The sequence below is a fragment of the Pantherophis guttatus genome, chromosome 3, assembly GCF_059756535.1.
Source record: "Pantherophis guttatus breed Tessera chromosome 3, ASM5975653v1, whole genome shotgun sequence".
NCBI lineage: Eukaryota > Metazoa > Chordata > Lepidosauria > Squamata > Colubridae > Pantherophis > Pantherophis guttatus.
Window position 1 is genome coordinate 124,919,040 of NC_142065.1, and position 19,556 is coordinate 124,938,595.

General features: G+C 33.9%; 1 protein-coding gene across 3 annotated transcripts in view; it reads right to left on the minus strand.

Annotated features, from left to right (window-relative positions):
- Positions 1-4,403: 4,403 nt before the first annotated feature.
- Positions 4,404-19,556, minus strand: part of TENT4A (terminal nucleotidyltransferase 4A) — a 42,653-nt gene continuing 27,500 nt past the window's right edge. Inside the window, exons 6-12 of one of the 3 annotated variants that reach the window (XM_034411797.3) lie at positions 17,585-17,713; positions 16,282-16,495; positions 13,468-13,594; positions 11,166-11,266; positions 10,644-10,810; positions 9,509-9,667; positions 4,404-7,598 (exon numbers count right to left, since the gene is read on the minus strand). In XM_034411797.3, coding sequence (XP_034267688.2) covers positions 7,422-7,598; positions 9,509-9,667; positions 10,644-10,810; positions 11,166-11,266; positions 13,468-13,594; positions 16,282-16,495; positions 17,585-17,713 — 1,074 coding nt within the window. In that variant the 3' untranslated portion in view covers positions 4,404-7,421. Of the gene's footprint in view, positions 7,602-9,508; positions 9,668-10,643; positions 10,811-11,165; positions 11,267-13,467; positions 13,595-16,281; positions 16,496-17,584; positions 17,714-19,556 lie in introns of all 3 variants that reach the window. The other 2 variants (XM_034411796.3, XM_034411798.3) reach the window with 2 other exon arrangements.

The window sequence follows — 19,556 nt, forward strand, 5'->3', positions numbered from 1 at the left end:
CAGAGTGACTGATCATAATGGGCATATGACAAGAGCCATGGATCAGATTGAGCCTATGTGCTTCTCACTCAATCCAGGGGTGTTCCTTGCTTTTCTGAAATTTAAATTCCAGAAGAGATGCTTAGAGAATCCATTGGAGAATCTTGAATCATGAATCTACCAAACATGACTAAGAGCATGGGGATTATATTAGGGTCATAAGAACAACAAACATACTCACCATTCTCTGAAAAGGAGATCCATTCTGAATATAGAAGCTCTCTGTCAGCACAGTCATTGTTATTCACAAGGGTACTTTTAGAAAAAAAAAAGAATTCTGCCCTGCTGACATATTTAGGATTCTAAAAGTTTCTCAACTGGTTTCTACACTTAAGAGACTTAGAGCCTGCAAGGACAAACCGATGTTTCCTGTTTGAACAAGTATTATTGTTTTAAGGCCTTTTCAAACAAGCATCACGTGCAACTTGCAATGGCATTCATTTGAACCATAACTGGGAATGTGGTAGCTCCAAGCAAATCAAATGTTGAAGAGCCGCTGAGAAGTATCGACAGAAAGAGAGTAACCAAGTATAAAGAACTGCCTTAATAGTTGCTTTGCAGGGAAAGAGAAAATGAGCTTTAGCTTTCTTTCATTCCCTGGTTACATGGTAATGAAGACATAGCACATTTCCTTCATTTTGCCCTATAAGGCTTTCTCCTTTACTTTGGAATGAATGAACCAAATCACCATGGACCCAAGTACTATCATTTGATCATTCCTATCTATTCTGCTGGGGGGCAGGGCGGAGAGTTGTCATTTTTTTAAAAAAAAAAAAGTCAAAGGGTCCCTCAGGAAGCATTCATAAAGTCAAGATGGTAAGACCATTGATTTTGATTGATGGATGCCGTCTTGACTTTTTGACCCCCTTTCCTCCATTCATATGACTGCCCTCAGCCTTGGTTTATTGCCCCAGGCTGGGGAGAGTTTGGGGGGAAAGCTTGATTCTTTTCAATTTCTATGGGGAAAATAAGAGAAGGGAGTATTAGGTGTGTTCATCACGAGTTACTTATAAAGCAATAAAGGAGGAATAATTATCTAATAAATAACAAGATTGTTTCTCAGCATGTCTGCATTTTATTTGTATGCTGTATGTATTCAGCATTTTTATTTCTTGAAATTTATTATGAAAACAAAAGCATTTTACAGGTTATCTGAATTGGATTCAGAGTCAGAGAAACTTAAAAAAAAGCAACACAAAGAACAAAGATGCAAAAATGAACAGATTGGGAGAGCAGTGCATTTTATATTTTAGTAAGAAAGGAAAGCTAATGCAAGAGTGCCCTCTTTCTGTAGCAAGTCCAATAAGAGCAAGAAAGATAAATATCTTTAAAATCCTTGTAAACAATTTGCATTTGACCATTTTTTGTTAAATGCCATGTTCTATAATTTCCTTACTTCTCATTAGTTAGTGAATATACACAAGACCAATTTAAGCCAATTGTAATTCTCATGTACTATATAATTATATGAAATCCATTCCTAAAACTGCCTTCTCCCCCCCACAAAAAAACCCTTAAAAATCCAAAAGCTTGCATATTTGCCTAAGCAGCAATCCATAATAGAACAGTGATAGTGGTATGATAACAAGAGGTTGGAATCTTAAGTAAAACAATAGTAGTATAATTCTCTTGCCACAGCAATCTGTAAACCTGGTATGGGCTGAAATGTTGCGTAATAAGTCTGTCCCTGTCTCGTCTCTGCTGTGTGTGTGCGCGCGCACGCGCACACTTCTGCTTTCAAGTCAGCCTTGAATCTTGGCAACTACATGGACAATTCCTTGCAGTTAGCAATATTTTCAGAAGTATTTTACATTTACCTGCTCCATAAGGCTGAGACCGACTGACCCAAAATCATTCAGCTGGCTTGGTGGCTAAAGCAGAACTAGAACTCATGGTCTGGTTTCTAGGCTGGTGCCCTAACCACTACATCAACCTGGTGCCCTTTTCATTGTAAGGGGTTGGTATAGAAAGAATTCAGGAACATTGGCTGACTGCAGAGTCTAAGTTTAAAGTAAGTGCAACATTATTAGGCTGAGTGTATTCCCACAAGGTTTTTGGTTTGTTTGTTTGTTTGCTAAACAAACCTTAAGGAATGCACTCATGGCTGGCTAAGCAGGAGACGATAAGGAACAGGAACAGGAAAGTCCAGTGTGGATTGCTAAAATATATCTTTCCAGATGGCAAATGGAGTCCCTCAACTCTCTTCTTTCCTCACATTGAGCAAAACATTGAATATCTCTGTGCAAGTTTACCTTTGCTCTGAAAGAATAGGGGGCTTGCCAAAGCAGCATTGAGGAAACCACCACCAAGGAACTTGGAGATGGCAGAAGTTCCTAGCCATGAGATTCCAGTCACCCACAATTCTTCTCACATCTCCTCTGGAGGAATAGCTGAACTGAAAGTTCTTTGGTTCAGTGTACAAAAATCTCTGAAAGCAGCAGAGCATTTTAAGATCACGCAGACATGACACCAACCTCATGAAACAGGCCTAAATTTTTACAGACTGATACTTACCTGAGAAAGATGTAGCTTGTAGTTTTGATGCTTTTTTTGTAGCAGCTATTTATTTAGTAAACATTTGCCCTCTTTTTTAATGTGTAATTTTCTAAATTATAATGTCCATATATTCCAGGTCCCATAAAAAGGATATTCTCGTAATATTTGTAGTTTCAGTGTAATTTAGTGAAGGGACAGCTACAAATATATTGTATTCTGTGTGATATATTAACTTATATGAAAATGAACCAATCTGTTAGCATCAAAGGTAAAAATTTGGGGAATTATCCCAGCAACCATAGTGATTAAGAGTTAATACCCATTCCCCTTTGTTTCCATAATTTCTTAGTTTTAATTGCTCACACAAAATTAATATCATATAGAGGTAGTCCTTGACCTAACTGGTTGTTGGGACCAGAATTTCTGATGCTAGGCAAGGCAGTTAAGTGAGTCATATCCAATTTTATAACCCTTTCACTACAGTTACATAAATTATTACAGTTAAATGAATCAGTCATTAAGCAAATCTGGCTTTCCCCATTGACTTTGTCAGAAACTGTCTGGGAAGATCACAAAATTGTTATTACATGACCTAGGGACCCTGCAGTACATGCTGGTTGCCAACCACCTGAATTTTGATTACATGACCATGGGGATGCTGTGATAGTTACAGTATATGTGTGAGAAACGGTTGTCACTTTTTTCAGTGGCTTTGTAACTTTGAACAGTCACTAAACCAATGATTGCAAGTTGAGTATACCTGTACTTAAATTCTGAAAGTACTTTTTATACACTGGTGATGCTCAGAAAGCATGAAGGATAAAGAATATGGTTGCTATACTAAGTGAAAGTTGGCACAGGTTATCCTTACTCTTAATCTTATGCCTAGCTCTGAAATACTTTTGGACTTTCTTCTTTCTTTCCTACACTCTTTTTTTGTTATATTGTATGTGCTAAAGAGTTCTGGACCATCAAAGTCTCACCTATTATTTTCTTTGTTCTTAAAAAAAAAATGAGCTATGGAATTTTATTTTTTTCCTTATGCATTAACATTAATATGTTATGTTTGTATTTAAATGTATTTATCAGAAATAAGGCAATTTAAAATTTTCTTTAAAATATAATAATATATGCTAAAGGTTGGTAATTGTACATTTCTTTAGGCAAGTATTTTGTTTTTTAATAAGAATAAACTTTATTGGGACAATTGGGTGCATACGTAGTTCTCAATTACTGACTGAAAAAAAAAACCCCTAACAACTTCATTGCAAAAAATGTGATTATTCACCGGATCATCACATGACTATGACTTGTAACTTTCTGTCCCCCCTCCTGCCCATTGATTTTCTTGTTGAAAAGTGGCTGCGAAGGTCACACGTGGTGATCACCTAACTTCAGGATGCTGCAACCATTGTAAATGCATGCTGGTTGTCAAGTGTCCAAATTGTGTTCACGTGACTGTTGGCATCCTACAATAGCCACAATTTCATGGACAAGTGGTGTCTTTTTTCATCATGTGTCATGAAATAACTGAACAGTTATTGACTGAGTGATCAGTAAGTGAGAACTACCTGATTATTTTAATATCAGAAAATAAAAAAATATGATTTTCCCACAAAAAGCATGCAGCTAGTCATGTACATATGACTATTGTTTAAATACAACCAGCATGAAAATGAAGCATTTCTAAGAGCAGTTAAAATAGTATTAAGATTACTCTAGCATACTTTAACAAATTATACATCAATAATGAAGCCTGAGAAAAATGTAGTTCATGTCCCTTGAAAATCTAGCCAACTCTAGAGGAGTATTTGATTAACTAAAAACTGAAAGATTTATTCACTCACACATACACGTTTTGCAACAGATATTTTGCAATTTTGCTTTAATATTTCCAAAATAATTTCAATACACTGTTGATATAGTTCATTAATTTTCGATGTGATAGTTGTAGCCCCAAAGTTACACTGTATAAAAATTGCTACCAAAATCTTAAAGAAAACCTTGTGGAGGTTTACTCTCAAGGAAATTGTCCTGAAGTAACATCAGGATTGGCCCACCTCAATCCAGATTCAAAGACAATCTCTCTCAGACCACTAAAAGGGCTAGCTATCTCTCATGATCTTTTTATAAATGTCTTAGTATGATTTGGTTAGACACTCTAATACATGAAATACTGGATCAAATGGAATTTTACTTTGATTATAAAACAGAATTGTGATAACAGAATGAAAATAAAAAGATCACAATGACAGATGAAGAATGCTACATTACACCATGGACATACCTGCCTTGAAAATTTATTAAAAATCAAAGAATACAAAACTTCACATAAAAATATGTATTTTTAGCTTCCCACATTGTTATTACACACAAAAATGAACATGATATTTTAGCAGTCATCCACAGAGGCATAGAACGTAACCAGTGTGATAGCCAGTGCAATTTATGGTTAATCATGACTGAATGGGACATGGTATCTGCTTAAGTCTATCCTGCTTTTAAATGGAACTATTTAGAACATCAATACTCAATAATGTAGATTCATAGTCAATATTGCTAGCATGTAGAATGATTATAGGTTTATAATCAGCCCTTGAATGGTTTATTCAAGTTTAGATCCCTTCCTATACCAAATTCTACTACGAGCCTTTTATAAGGTTTGAAAAATAATCAAAACAAAAATACTGATTCCAATATCAAGCAGAGCTGAAGTTTTGGCAATTCACAATCTGTTTATTCTTCATTTGTTGTCCAATTACTGTTCACCTGAAGTATTAACAACCAGAGGTTGATAATATTATCAAACGTTGCTTTGGAGAAAGGAAGGAATTTTGGGGAGAGGCTTTTTTTAAAAAGGTGGGTAGCATACTTAAGGGGTTTCTGTATGGGGTTGGGGACATAAAAACCCGTGTATATCTAGAACATAGTTTTAAGGTTCAAGAGTTATTTCCAGAGGAAATAATATATAATCTGTGATAAGGGCAATTTGCAGGTAGAGATAAACAACCATAGTGTACATTTTCAGTAACTTTCACATTCAAATTTCCCTTAAATTTGCAAACTTTATATATCTTTCCATACAGATGCTGGCTAGTATAATAAACCTTGTATTTTATGCCTGTCTTTCTGATTATCTTACAATCAATTTAAAAGATAACGTTAGATCAAGATGAATTGTAGTCAAAATATGTGCTACTCTGGTTTGGAATGTTGCAATCTTTTCTCTCATGATATTCAAAGGCCTTGCATTTGTTTTGAAAAAAATTCTCTAGCATGTGCTACATCAGCTTCTGACCATTCTGTGCCAAATATTCGCTGCTTAAGAAAATTCATTTCCATGTACAATTTAAGATGTCAAGACAGAATTTCTTCAAGCAGAATTACTAAACACAGTGCTTTCCAAATTTTAAGAATTTGTATCTCAACAAAGGGGGGGAGGGAAGCATAAAAAAATGGAGTAAGCGATAGTAAGAAACATGGTACTTTTTAAATGCAGGGTAGGCTGTATACACAATTTGGGGCTTTAAAATAAAGCAAATATGTTGCCATGATGATATACACTTGCATAGTATATCTGTATGCATCTTTAAATCAGTTGCTTGCCATACAGATTATCTCAATACCACTGGGTGGGCTGTGTTCTTACAAAACAACAGACTAACACTTCAGAATGCATAGAGAAGCCAGAAGATACATTTTAGGTAGTTGCTCTCAACAGAACTAATGCAGGCTGCTAATCAGATTCCTGAATGGAATCACTACACATTCCTTTCTCCACATTCTTCAAGTTGGATGCTTTATTTAACAATGGCCCAAGCAATCAGAAGGTAAATAAAATTGATGAACTGGTATCTGTAATTTGCAGTTAAGGGTCAGGGAGATATATACACACACACACCACACATTACATACCCACACACATATATCCCTGACTCTTTACTGAAATTATATATATATATATATATCTTGATTTGTAATAGTAATTTTTGTCCAGCTGTAGAAAATACGTTAAAGATTCAAATTTTTGTACATGATCCCCACTAAAATAAACATGAGATCTGTAAGAGCATTAGATGGCATTTTATCTCATAAAATTGAATTTAGCATTACATGCCAGACTAGTAAGGTAACTAGTCAAAATGCCTTTTAACTCAATCATTATTATAAATACTTAAGCCAGATCAACAGTTCTTCTACAAATCAGGAAGCTTCCAACATTATTAGCTTGATGTGTTAAAATTGATTGCTTAGCTAATCCACCAGAAGCATGAACCCAACTTAGAAAATGCAACTTGGGAAAGGATCTGTAAAAAACAGAAAGAAAATTTTTCTCTCACACACACACAAGTAGACATAAACAGATATGTGTGCATATGTGCACACCCTCAGTTTCATAAATATTTTCATGATTAAAACATTCCAAGTTATTGCACGTTATGTTTGATGTGAGTAAGGCAACAAAACCAGTTTTAGAAGGAATGGGAAGGTGGTAAACAATGCCACAAATAAAGTTTTGTAATGGAAAGTAACATTCAAGCAACCCATTATCCTTCCAAGAAAACAAAACAACCAATTATGAACAAATGCAGCTACAGCAAAGAGCCACAGCATTTATGGTCCTCCCAATAATCTTACCAGAGCTGTTTCAACACTGTAATAATCATGGATAGGCAGAAGACAAACTTCCACAGTTAATAAGGCTTCACGATAAGCACAATTATTTCTTTTAAGATGGACTCCACCACCACACACGAAACATGCAAACATTGGATGCAGATATTTGGCAACATCCACAGACAGATGTACTCAGTGCTGGTCTCAAATCCTCCCAGAGCAGTATCACACACACTGCATTAGTCTAAAGAGGACTCTGAAGTTGGCCATTATCTGCTAAGGCTAATAGGCAAACTGTCCCTGTACTTCTTTCTCCTCCAAATATTACGGTTGTGTTGGTGATGACCTCTGTTGCTAACTGGCTGCCTTACAGCTCCATTACTGGCAGAATTGTATCCACTGCCTTGATTATGAGCTCCTTTCACAGTAAACTTCACTCCATTGTGCTGCTGAAAACAAAGGAAATATTTAATATTACTACCAACTATTTAATATTATTGCCAATGTTTCATTAATGTTGTCTCTGCTGCATTAAGGACTTTAATGCAGTCCTTAAATAATGAATTTATACTTATGAAAAAGCAATACAGCATTCAGACATCTACAATCAAAATTTAAGGAAAGTTGCATTTAGAAAAATTAAAATAGCAAATTAAATTACTTTGAAGAATTCCACGAGAAGAGCCAATCAAAGAAGATATTAAGTCTGCTCTTTCTGAATTTTGAAGGATCATTTCTCATCTACTACATTACAAAAGAGATTTTTAGGAGAGGAAATAGATGAGATTAATTTACAAAATGTTTCATTTTTCAACCATTTTGAGTTTTCTTAGCTTAATTGTATTTTTCTGGATATCTTAGAACTATGGCTTGGCAAATCTAACACTTTTGGAGAAATTTTCACTTGATCTAAAATCAGCTAGGAATCCTGGTGATTCCTCCCAAGATGGCTGTTAAACAATAAGAGGTTTTTTCTCTATTACCGACAATCTCCTGTTTTTGTTGCCAAAGCTGGTTCTCTGGCAGCCTATTAGCTGCTTCCTGGATTTGAATGGAAGCATTCAATGACCCATGGTTCTGGGTGGTCAGAAACCTATTTGGGGAGTCCTGAAGATTCCAGTTCCCTCTGGAAGCAATCAGAAGACACTGGGGGAATCCACCTTTCTGTCAGCAGTTTCATTTCCTGGGTTTTTAACATTCACTTTTTCAATTTATTGTTTTACTTTGTTTTTTTCTCTTAAAAATTGCCAAGTGGACCAATAGATGCCGATTTATTTCAACCCCTTTCTGTATTGTTTTTTTCTTTTCCTTTCTCTTTAATTTATGTTGCTCTGAATACACTTTTTGTTCTTTGCATATTTGCCTTCATTTGTAACCTTTGTTCTCTCTGTAAGGAAGCGTAGCATATTTTTGTAGGGTGAAGCCCTTTCATTTGATTTACATTAATATTGGACTTTCACCACAAGGTTTTGGTACTTTTTAAATTTACAAAGTATTTGGAGTTTATCTCTTTTGAATTTTTCTTTTAACCTTGGATTGAAATATTCAGATGATATTAATTCTTGTTTCCTTCTGCTTCAGTGTTTTTTGTTCCCTGATCAAGTTATAGAGAGTAACAAGTATCAAGATGGCATTAAGTAACAAACATGATCCAGGATGAATTAGTTTTAACTTTTGAGACGATTTGGGATAGATAGGATGCTGCGGCAAACAGTGGATTACAATAACAGTCTGTTTAGAGAGATCTTTGAAACATTAACCTTGTCTTTATTATTATTATTGTTATTGCTTTTTGTTAACTATTTTGTCATTAATATATAGTATATAGGAAAGGTCAATAATTTGAGAATAGATTTATTAGCTTAAAAATTAGGAGAGGGGCCATTTCACAGGGTTTGGGAACCAATATTGTAGTAATGTATATCGGTATTCAATTAGGGGGATAACGTGTTGATTTTTTTTCTTTTTGATATACTTCTTTAGTGTCTTGGTTATTTTGTTTTTCTTTTATTTTTTGTCTTTTTAAAAAAATTTGTGAGTTTTGTATTTTAAGTTTCTTTTGAATAAAATAAAATAGAATAAAAAAATAAAATCAGCTAGGAATCTTGAAATTTTCAGTAAAGTGGTAACTATCTAAAATGCTTGTTAATTACCCTAGCTAACAAGATCTTTGAGGTTTTCTATACTGATTTAAAATTATTTTTCTTGGAATTGCTCATTTCTATCTATTTCAATCATTCTACAAATTGCTATCTTTTTATCTAATTCAGTAGGTTTTTTTCTCTTCAGTAATGTTTAGGTTTATTATTTTCAAAATGCTTGCATGAGCAAAGTAAACAGAGAATGTTTCACATACCTGATTATTCGTGGCCATAATCAATGCTCTTGCAGGCACAGACTGATTTTTACCACTTGGCATAGTTAATGCCGGATGTATTCCAGCCGTAAGTGGATTTGGTGCTTGCAGGCTGAAGTGGTATATATTAGGAGTTGTGCAAGGTGGAGTATCAGAATCCTTAATGTTACATAAAAGGAGAAAATATGGGATTTTGTTTTATTTTATATATAAAGAACCTGTGATGACACATTTAAAGCAGGATGATTTTGCACGGAACTACAAAAATAATCTCTCTAAAGGAGGATCAGTGAAAACGTATTTGGGAAAAATAACTGTTTCTGACCTTCCATTATTAGACTGGAAAAATAAGTTAAATAGGTGCAGTTCCTAACACTAGCCAGTTGCTGTTCTCCTGATTAGGCAAAACTGCATAATATAAACTTTCACACTAAGACTGAGCTAACAAGACAATTTATATAGTGTGTGCTACTTGCTACACTTCAGTCAGCAGTCATGATATCATTTGTGGAGAAGCCACAATTTATCTAGGCTTCTTTGTTTTCTGTGGTATTTGCCTTTAAGGATCCACTATGTAATTGTTTCCACACATGTAAATGTTTTTAAAAACTAAAAAATATTTTAGAGTAAAATTGTAAACATGAGCTTAAAATCATAAGCAGGAGACTAAAATAGAAATAATGAAATTTTTTTTTTTAATTAACATTATACTATACTTTCATTTTGAGAAATTCTTCAAAAACTTTACATTAAATAAGACAATGGTTTCAAATCAATTTTCTGATGATTTGCTTATGGTAATGCATTGACTATATTTCTAGATAGATTATATATTACTTAACTAATTTAGAGGAAGCTTGGCAGGAACAGTGTCTTCAAACTTATATATATACATATATACATATATACATATATACATATATATATATATATATATATATATATATATATATATATATACACATACACATACACACACACACACACACACACACACTTCAATAATACAAATATTAAAGTGCGCTTTGTAATAATTGTATTTGTGATCTTATAAAATAGCTTGTAATCTTATTCAGATATTAACTTTCACATGTATGTAGACAGCGGCTTAAATAGGAAAAAAGATAAAACTTACGACATCACTTCCAGAAAGAGATGACACTGAAGAGGCAGATGAACCTGATGATAATTGTTGCATATCAGTAAATGACAAAGTCAAAGGTTGGTTGTAAAGCAATTCGGCCTCTCTATTCTGGGTTGCACTCTCTGAAGATATTGATTCTTTCTCTTTCAGCTGAACATCTGGTGGCACATATATGTTTATATGTCAATACATTTCCTTTTCACTTAAAACAAGTATAGCTGTGTTTTGAGTATTGTTAGTTTTACTGAACAAAACATTACTGATTAAGTCAGATATTATATCAAAGATGTTTAAGCCTAACATGCAAATGAACTACAGTGTGCATTTTATTAATTTCAACAAATTAAAATCAGGAATCAAATACCCTGCCAGGCATGGATTCACATGTTTATATCAACAAATCATAACAAAGCACTGGGGGAAATGTTGAGGTAGGCTGAGATAGCACTGAAATATGGGATAATAAAATAAAAATTGGAAAAGTACGATAAAAATAAACTCTGTTTTACTTACCAAGATCAGATGAAAAGTTAGCTTTGTTTCCCCATTTTTTCTTAATCCATGCTCTGTAGTCAATCACTTCTTCTGTCACTTTAATAATTCTACCTAAAGTACTAGAAGAGATGTTGATCAGGATAAGAAATCAAGACACAACAGTGAAACATTTTTTTTTAAAAAAAATCTGAACTTCACTATAGATAACATAACTATAGATAACATAAGAACAAAAAACTTTTTAAAGAGATTTGCACACATTCAATGTCAATTTCAGTTTTTTCAACTGATATTAGCTCTTCTTTCCAGGGTGCTGTATTACAAGATGATAAGTATTATGCAGCCTCAGCCAGAATTGAATACATTTTTTAAATTATTTTTTAATTATTATTTTTTAATTAGATTTATATGCCGCCCTTCTCCGGAGACTCAGGGCGGCTTACAATGCGTTAAGCAATAGCCTTCATATTTTTGTATATTTTATACAAAGTCAGCTTATTGCCCCCACAACTGGGTCCTCAATTTACCTACCTAGGATGGAAGGCTGAGTCAACTTCGAACCTGGGGAGATTCGAACATGCAATAATTGCAGACAGCTGAATGTTAATAACAGGCTTTTAGTCTGTTGAGCTATCCAGGCTCACATACATATCCTGTATGTGCTGATGAGTGAATTCCTTGCTGACTTTTGTTAGCTAGCAAGACAGCTTTGCAAGAGGAATTGGTACTTAATGCTGGATTCCAGTCAGGTAACCTTTTCAGAACAAAGGAGTGATCAATGCCATTATCCACATGACTCCACACAGCAGCTTCTCACAAGCAGACCATGGAGACCATCATTTTTATAGTTGGTTTATGAGTAGAATGGCTGTGAGTTGGGATTTACATCAAATTCAAACTTGCAAAACAGCCTTTATGGACACATTTTTTGGCTGAGCCTTATATCTTAATCACATATAATTTTGGGATTATTTTATTATTTGCATATTGGAGGTAAACCTCTTGGATTGCCAAGGTACTAGGTTAGTTCCCCTTTCCATAAAAGGTGTACATTTGATTTCCAAGGTCCAAAAATATAAGATTTGTTGTACTAACTATGCAAGCAAAAGGGTGCTTAGTGAATGGATTTTGTGAAGTTAGTAATTATTAATGGGCCAGATGGATTTGGAAATATAGTTTTGAACTGTTTAGAAGATAATTGCTCATGGAAAAATGGAGATTGTTTTGGAGCGGGGTTTTTTAACCAGGGGATAAAGAAAATGGAGCAGAAAATCCTTAGTGCAATTTAGCTAAAATTTGGGACAGAATGGATCAGAAGTTTGATAAAACTGATACAGTGAATTTGTAAAAGAACAAAAGCAGTAGATGTTTATGAAACTAATTTGAAGGGGGACAAATGTAAATTCAAATGGGATCTGATGGATGCCTAAGGGAGAGGAATAGATATTAAATCAGGAAATTGATTTGGATAATTTTTTCTCTCTGCATATACAGAAGAGCTCAAGTATGACTTGCAAGGACTTTTTTAGAAGTGACAAGCAAAAGGATTAATTTTATTTATGGATACAAGAGAAATTTTGTTCAAGCTCTAAAGGATTTTTGCTTTGAAACACAAATGAGCAGCAAACTACCTCTACAATTTTTTTTTTTTGAAGGGGATGAAAGAATATTTTTTTTAAATAAGTGAAGATTTATAAGATTGGCTTGTTTGACCAGGTTTAAAAGAAGAAAATAGTTAATATCTGTTCGCTCTTATTGGAATTTTGCTGATTGATTTATTAATATAGCATTATTATTTTGTTTTCTTTACATAAGAGATGAATTATGGGGACAAGAGAGATTATGTTTTATTTACAGTTATGTTTTATTTACAGACAGTGACAGCTATTAAAATTGTTTTACTTCCTAAACTGAAGGAGGAAGTTACTTCTTTTTTCTCTCTCTTTTGCTTTTTTCTTTTACAAACCTCTCCCTTTATTTATTTTAAATTTTTTTGCCATTTGTATTAACTTTTATTCTTTACACACATAATTCTTAATTATTTGAAAAAATGAATATATTCTCCTTTGCAACATTCAAAGTTCCTCCTCTGACCATACTTACAAATTCTGGAAGCGGAATGTAAAGTTTAAGTTCCCATGCATTTCCAGTTTAATTTTATATTTTGAAGTATATTCCTCAAAAACCTCTGGACTTCTGCTGGCCTGCCCACTTTTTAAACTGCAGCACCTGGCATGCTTCTCAAAGCCCACATGCAGCCCTGGCTTTTAGAAGGCTAATTACCTTAACCTATACAATGAACACATTCTCAAATAGTTACCTTTCTGAATCTCTATTAGGATATGATTTTGCAAGTGGTGATACTGCATGGCTTAGAACAATGTAGGCATAGTCAAAAACTTGCTTTACTTGCATGGCACCATAACAACTTCTTCCAACATCATTGCCTGTAATAGTCAAATTTTTTAAAATCACACTCATTATCCAGTTGACTCCAAGTTACTTTCACCTTGTAATGCTTACAATGCTTTTGGAATAGGCAAGATATCTCAAGGAGAGATGTGTATTCTATAGACTTGCATATGTACAAATTTGTGCCCGATCTTCCCAGTTAACCTGGTTTGACAAACAGAACTGATACTTCTTTAAAATAACAGTATGCTGCATCCTAGTTTTCTATCTACCATTCTTAAAATTTAAAGAACTCTAACCATATCACTTTTATTCTGCACTGGATTTGGAAAGAAGTATATTTATAGGGTACCAGCTGTTTTTATTGATATGTATTAATGTCATGCAGATATAAATCTGGCTACTTATTTATTCAGTGTTTACCAACTAGAAAGTGTTCCCATACCAAGAAAGCTACCTTCAAGACTTTAACCCACAGTCTCCTATTATAACAACAGCTATTTCTTTGTTATTAGATTATTTATATTTTACTCATTCTTTGGGCCATGGATAGAAAAGTAGTTGCTATAATAACAAAAATGTGATTGTATAGCTTATCTGGTAAATTTGTGGAATTACACAATAAACAATCCAAACCTAAACTACTTAAACAACATCACTCAGGCAGAAAATAGCAGGCATGTTCAAGTTCTACTAGCCTGCCTTATTTGATACACTTGCTGGACCCCCGTGCTTCACTACAAAACTATGTGCTCAGGCTTGATAAATTGACACTTGCAGCCTGAAACAATGTAGAATGTGTAACTCCGTAGCATCAGAGTGTGTTAATATAATGCAACTGGCAGTTGGAACAGAGGAGGAGGGGAAGTAGAATGTCTCAGCCTACAGCATCCATCGATATTCATCTGGCTAGCATCCTGTCAGTGTGTGCGAGAGTTGAGGGGTGTTTGGAAACTCAAACAGTATTTGCTGTATGAGCGAGGAGGAGACAGGAAGGAGGGTGGGTGTGGCTTAAGCTCAACTGTTCTGTAGTAAAGCTATTTGCTGCTATGAAAGTAAAACTGAAAGTGAAACTCTTCTCCTCTGCTTGTGTTTTGCATTTGGAACAGATTTCTTTTCAGGTAGGGAGGGGTAGTACAACTCCTTAGCCTCAGAGCATGTTAATAACAATATAGGAAATACTAATGCTCTAATGGTCATTTTGAAAAATTTCAAGTTTATAGGCTTTACGGTTCTGAAGATTTTGTGATTAATGCCTGAGTGGTTTTCGGGGGGAGAGAGAGGGGGGGAGAGAGAGAGAGAGAGAGAGAGAGAGAGAGAGAGAGAGAGAGAGAGAGAGATTAAAAAACAGATGGCTCTCAGAGGGCAGTTTAGGGTTAGATAATCTGGTATCTCCAAGTCTGACTGTTTTCAAGTTCCACAATACTCTGTTACAAAAATTTTCTAAAATTATGTAATTATCCTAGGCAAATCTAAAACTATTTGTTCTACATAGATCTATTCAAACTTTAACAGGATTAATGTTTTTGTTTTCTGTGTACAATTCTAAAGAAATATTTCAATACTCCTTTGTAGCAATGTAATGAGAGCTACAAGGTTGCATATTATGCTCTTTTTCTTATAGGAGTGAATAATTTAGCTCAGAGTAGAAATACCAAATCTTAACTCCATTCTTACATTAACCCCCTTATTCTTGAGATATGTTTTCTAGCTTCCAGCATTTGGGACATCCAATACAGTGGGTTGAATATAGGAAGTCTTTGACTGCCCATTGATTCCCCAATGAGCCTGCCCATTATGGTCATAAATTGTAAAGTAGATAATTATGTGGCCAATCTCATTTTATGATCTTTTTTGGATGTGGCAGTCGTTAAATGAGCCCATTGTTCATTATGGGACTTTTTTGCCCCAAACTAGAAGTAAACACTGGTTTTTGGCAAAAATGTCATAAATGGCAATCATGTGAACATGGGATGTTGCAAATAGCTGTAAATGCAAGTCAGTTGCCGAGAGCTTGAGATGTGTGACCGTAGGGGGGAGAGGCCAGTCATCAAAACTGTGGAACCAGGCCGCAAGTACCATTTGCTGGTCAGTTGTAACTTTCAACGGTTGCTAAGCAACTGGTGGTAAGTTGAGGACTACCTTTATACCACTGGTTGACAAACCAAAAGGAAATACAATTATTATTTTCAACATACTGTTTCCCACTCCAGACGAAATATATGGAAAACATGAGATTTATAATCCCAGAAAAGTGTTTGTCATGTTTTGGTATTATGGATACTGACTAGTACAACATAAAACATGCAAATACACCACTGCTATTTAACAATGAAGTTCGGTTCCAATGACCAAGTTGTTAAACTAAATGGCTGCTAAGTGATTACATGACTAAAAGTTCCTGTGAAGATCACTGGCTGCTGCAATATCATTCAGATAAAAGGTTTATCCTATAGCTATGCCAGCATTACTCTCACTCTAATTTGCCTTGTTATCAGACGTACAATATTTAGTTGTATATGCACACTGGAAAAACTGAGACCAGTAAATATTCCACAGCTTTGTTCTTGTGAATGATAATATCTTCAGCCTCTCTTTCCCCACAAAAACTATGCTATATATGTAATAAACAAATATTGCATACCAAGTTCTAAGAGTATTCTTTTAAACATTTCTCTCAAAGTTTCTGGGTTAAAATTGAGAGCGACGTATATCATCTTACCAGGCAGTAGGGGATCTTCAATGCATAACATGGATGGTCGATATCCATTAGTCATGGTTTTCATGATTTCTTCTTTGGCAATATAGGCACCTCCATTTTTTATTCTAATACCAGTTTTTAAGTAATTAAAATTCCTTCCATAGAGTTCAAAAAATTCTATTAGAAGCATTCCTAGATTTTCATCAAATCTTCTAGCATCAATTCTTGGATGCAACTATTAAAAATAAAAATCACAGGATTTTATTTTCTTTCACAGCAATTGGTATTTATATATTATCAGCTAAAGTAATTCTTCCTTTTTAAAAAAATATATTTTTTGTTTTTACATTGCAAAATGATAGTATTTGCCAGTATTCAGAAAGTACAAATTGTCTTTATATGACTTTCTTACAAAATTTATGTTTCACTGCATAAATATGATTCTGTCACATCTTATTCCCACATTTTAAAGGATAAGGATCTTCTAAACCTGGATGAAGATGGGATAGATAGCATGCTATGTCTGGTATTCTCAAAGATCTGAAACCTCTAGTCCATTACAGATTTCTCACAATTTATATAAATACTAGAATTGATAAAAACCAAAAGGAGTATTACCATTATAACATCAAAATATGTACAGTATTTACCCAACAAGAAAATAATTATCTAAAAATTATGGCTATAACCCCTGTCTTATATTCATGATAACAGAAAATACAACTGAAAAAGAATTAGTATGAAATACAAATGGCTCCAGAGGTAGTACTCTCACCAATAAATTCTAGACCAATAGGGCTCAACCCTGATGCCCACTTAAAAGAATTTTATTCCATCCATTAAGAACCGTTACATAAAATATATTTATTTTGTATATTTTGATGGGTTTTCATATATGTAATATTTTATGTGCTTTCATTAAACTACCTCACCATGACACTATTGCCACAGCAGCTAAGTGTTTATGACAGCAATTTTTAAGCCAACCAGAGTCATCTTGTATGGGAGATGGGCAGCATAAAAATGTAATAAATAAATCTAAAACTCTCAGTCAAACCAAATATAGTTTTGGGGCCCTAAACTTTGTCTATTTGTGCTACAAATGAAAGGCACAATTATTTCCAAACTTCTTAAAATACAGTGGATTCCCTAAAGAACATACTATCTATAATTATTTGATCCAACATCAAATAATTATAGCTAGCCCAATTTAATGACTTAGGTTCATTTACCTGTATAAAATATATAATTTATATAACAATAATATAAAAAACATTTAAGTGAAAATTTAGGCAATTTATGACACTTATGAAAAAGGACATACCTGTAAGAAGCTAATTGCCATTAAAATTAAGCTGTAGGAGCTAATTCCACCAGTAAAAACCTCATTCAAATCTCTCTGAAGAAGGAATTGCTTTAATACTAAAATCAAGTAAGGCAGCAATGAGTATTTCTGCAAATGAAAAAAACAGTCAGTTCTAAAAAGAAATATTTTTGCTTATGAATGAATACAAAGCCTCTCACAACAAAATAATATCCCATATACAACAATAACAGGTAGGAAAATGAAATAGCAAATGTTTATTATCTACATGTTTATTCCTTATAAAAATAGGCAACAGTTTCACTCATTAAAATTTAATAAATAGGAAAACGACAATGCAATTGCTTCGAACGTGACACATAGCTTATATGGTACATTAAAAAATGAATAAGCACAAGATAAAAATCAAGGGAACCTTGTGAATATAATGTATGGGCATGTTCTTAATCTTACTAGATTACTAAATACTAATTACCTAATGGTAAACAAACACTCATGCATGTACAATCTGTGTAGACACAGAAAATGTAATTGTTTATTCTATCAGGAGGAGCTTGCTTTCAAACGTATGAACTAAGATCACTTCTTAAAACCCAAGCAGAAAAAAAAATCTAACACACACTACAGTTAAATAGGTGTGACTTGCAAAGTAATTTATGACCAAATAACTATTTTTGTAAGAACTAAGCAAATAATTTATTGTTCATTGATACACAAATATATAATAATAATTCAATTTCTTTGAATACAGAGTTCTTAGGTTTACAGGTAGCAGTTTACCAACTGCTTCGTTTAGACTGTTCAAAGTTATGACAGCATTAAAAAAAAAACCTCTGAAACCAATCCTTGCATTTACAACTGTCGCAGTATCCCACAGTCACATAATTGCCATTTATGTGCTTTGCAACAGATTCACATTTACAAGTATTGCGATATCCCAGAGTCACATGATCACCATTCACCTGCTTCACAACTGGTTTGCGACAAGCAGAAGCAATAAAGAAGGCAGAACTTGCTTAACAACTATGGTGCTTTATTTAATGACTGAAGGGGAAGTAAATCTGTAAATCTTTCAGTCACATGATTTTCCGCTTAGCCGCTCTACAACTTAGCAACAGAGTTGCCAGTTCCAGTTATGATCACTAGGTAAGGATTACTTGCATTAGTTTCAAATGGCAGGAGCAAAAAGAGTTACAACATCTAATAAATATATTGACAACACAGGATCTTGCATGTAGACCTAGATTGAATGTTACAGCAAAATATCCTGTTAAGTGTAAAACACATCCTTCCATTTATATCACTAGTCTCTAATCTATCACTAGGCTTGCTCACTAAGAGACCAAGTCTGAGCAAAACTAAAGTCACAAGAATTTATCTGGATTCTAGAAGATTATAAATAAGTAGAAACACTTTTGTATGAAGCTCAGTTTTTGCACAATTTGCAGTCCTAGAAAATATATGAATTTGCTTTGCTTTCCAATCTGGTTTGTTTCTTATGAATCAAGGACCAGAGCATGATCATCCAAAAGATCAACAAGAAGCACAAGCTCTTGTAGACACAATTTCAGAGATTTCATACAAACAATCCAAAGAGAACTTTACCATAAATTTTGTTATTTTTGTCATTATGTTTATACCTTACCAAAGATGTATAGACCTTGGAAAAAAATCTACTTTTTAGAGGACTGATCATGTGTATTATTTTGGCAGCCTGGAATAGGATGCAATAGGCCTGACAGAAAGCAAAGGAATCTACAAAACCTACACAATATTTATTAGTACATTTCATATCTGATCTAAACATTTTTCTTTTAAATATATAGCTAAAAATTCTTGAAAGATTATGAACCGATGTGAGGAAGTATTTCAGAGTTTTGGAATATATTTTCTAAGAGGATCATGAAGTATATAATCTATCAATATCTGCTGTTTGATATTCCAGATAGCATTTAACATAAGCCCACAATCC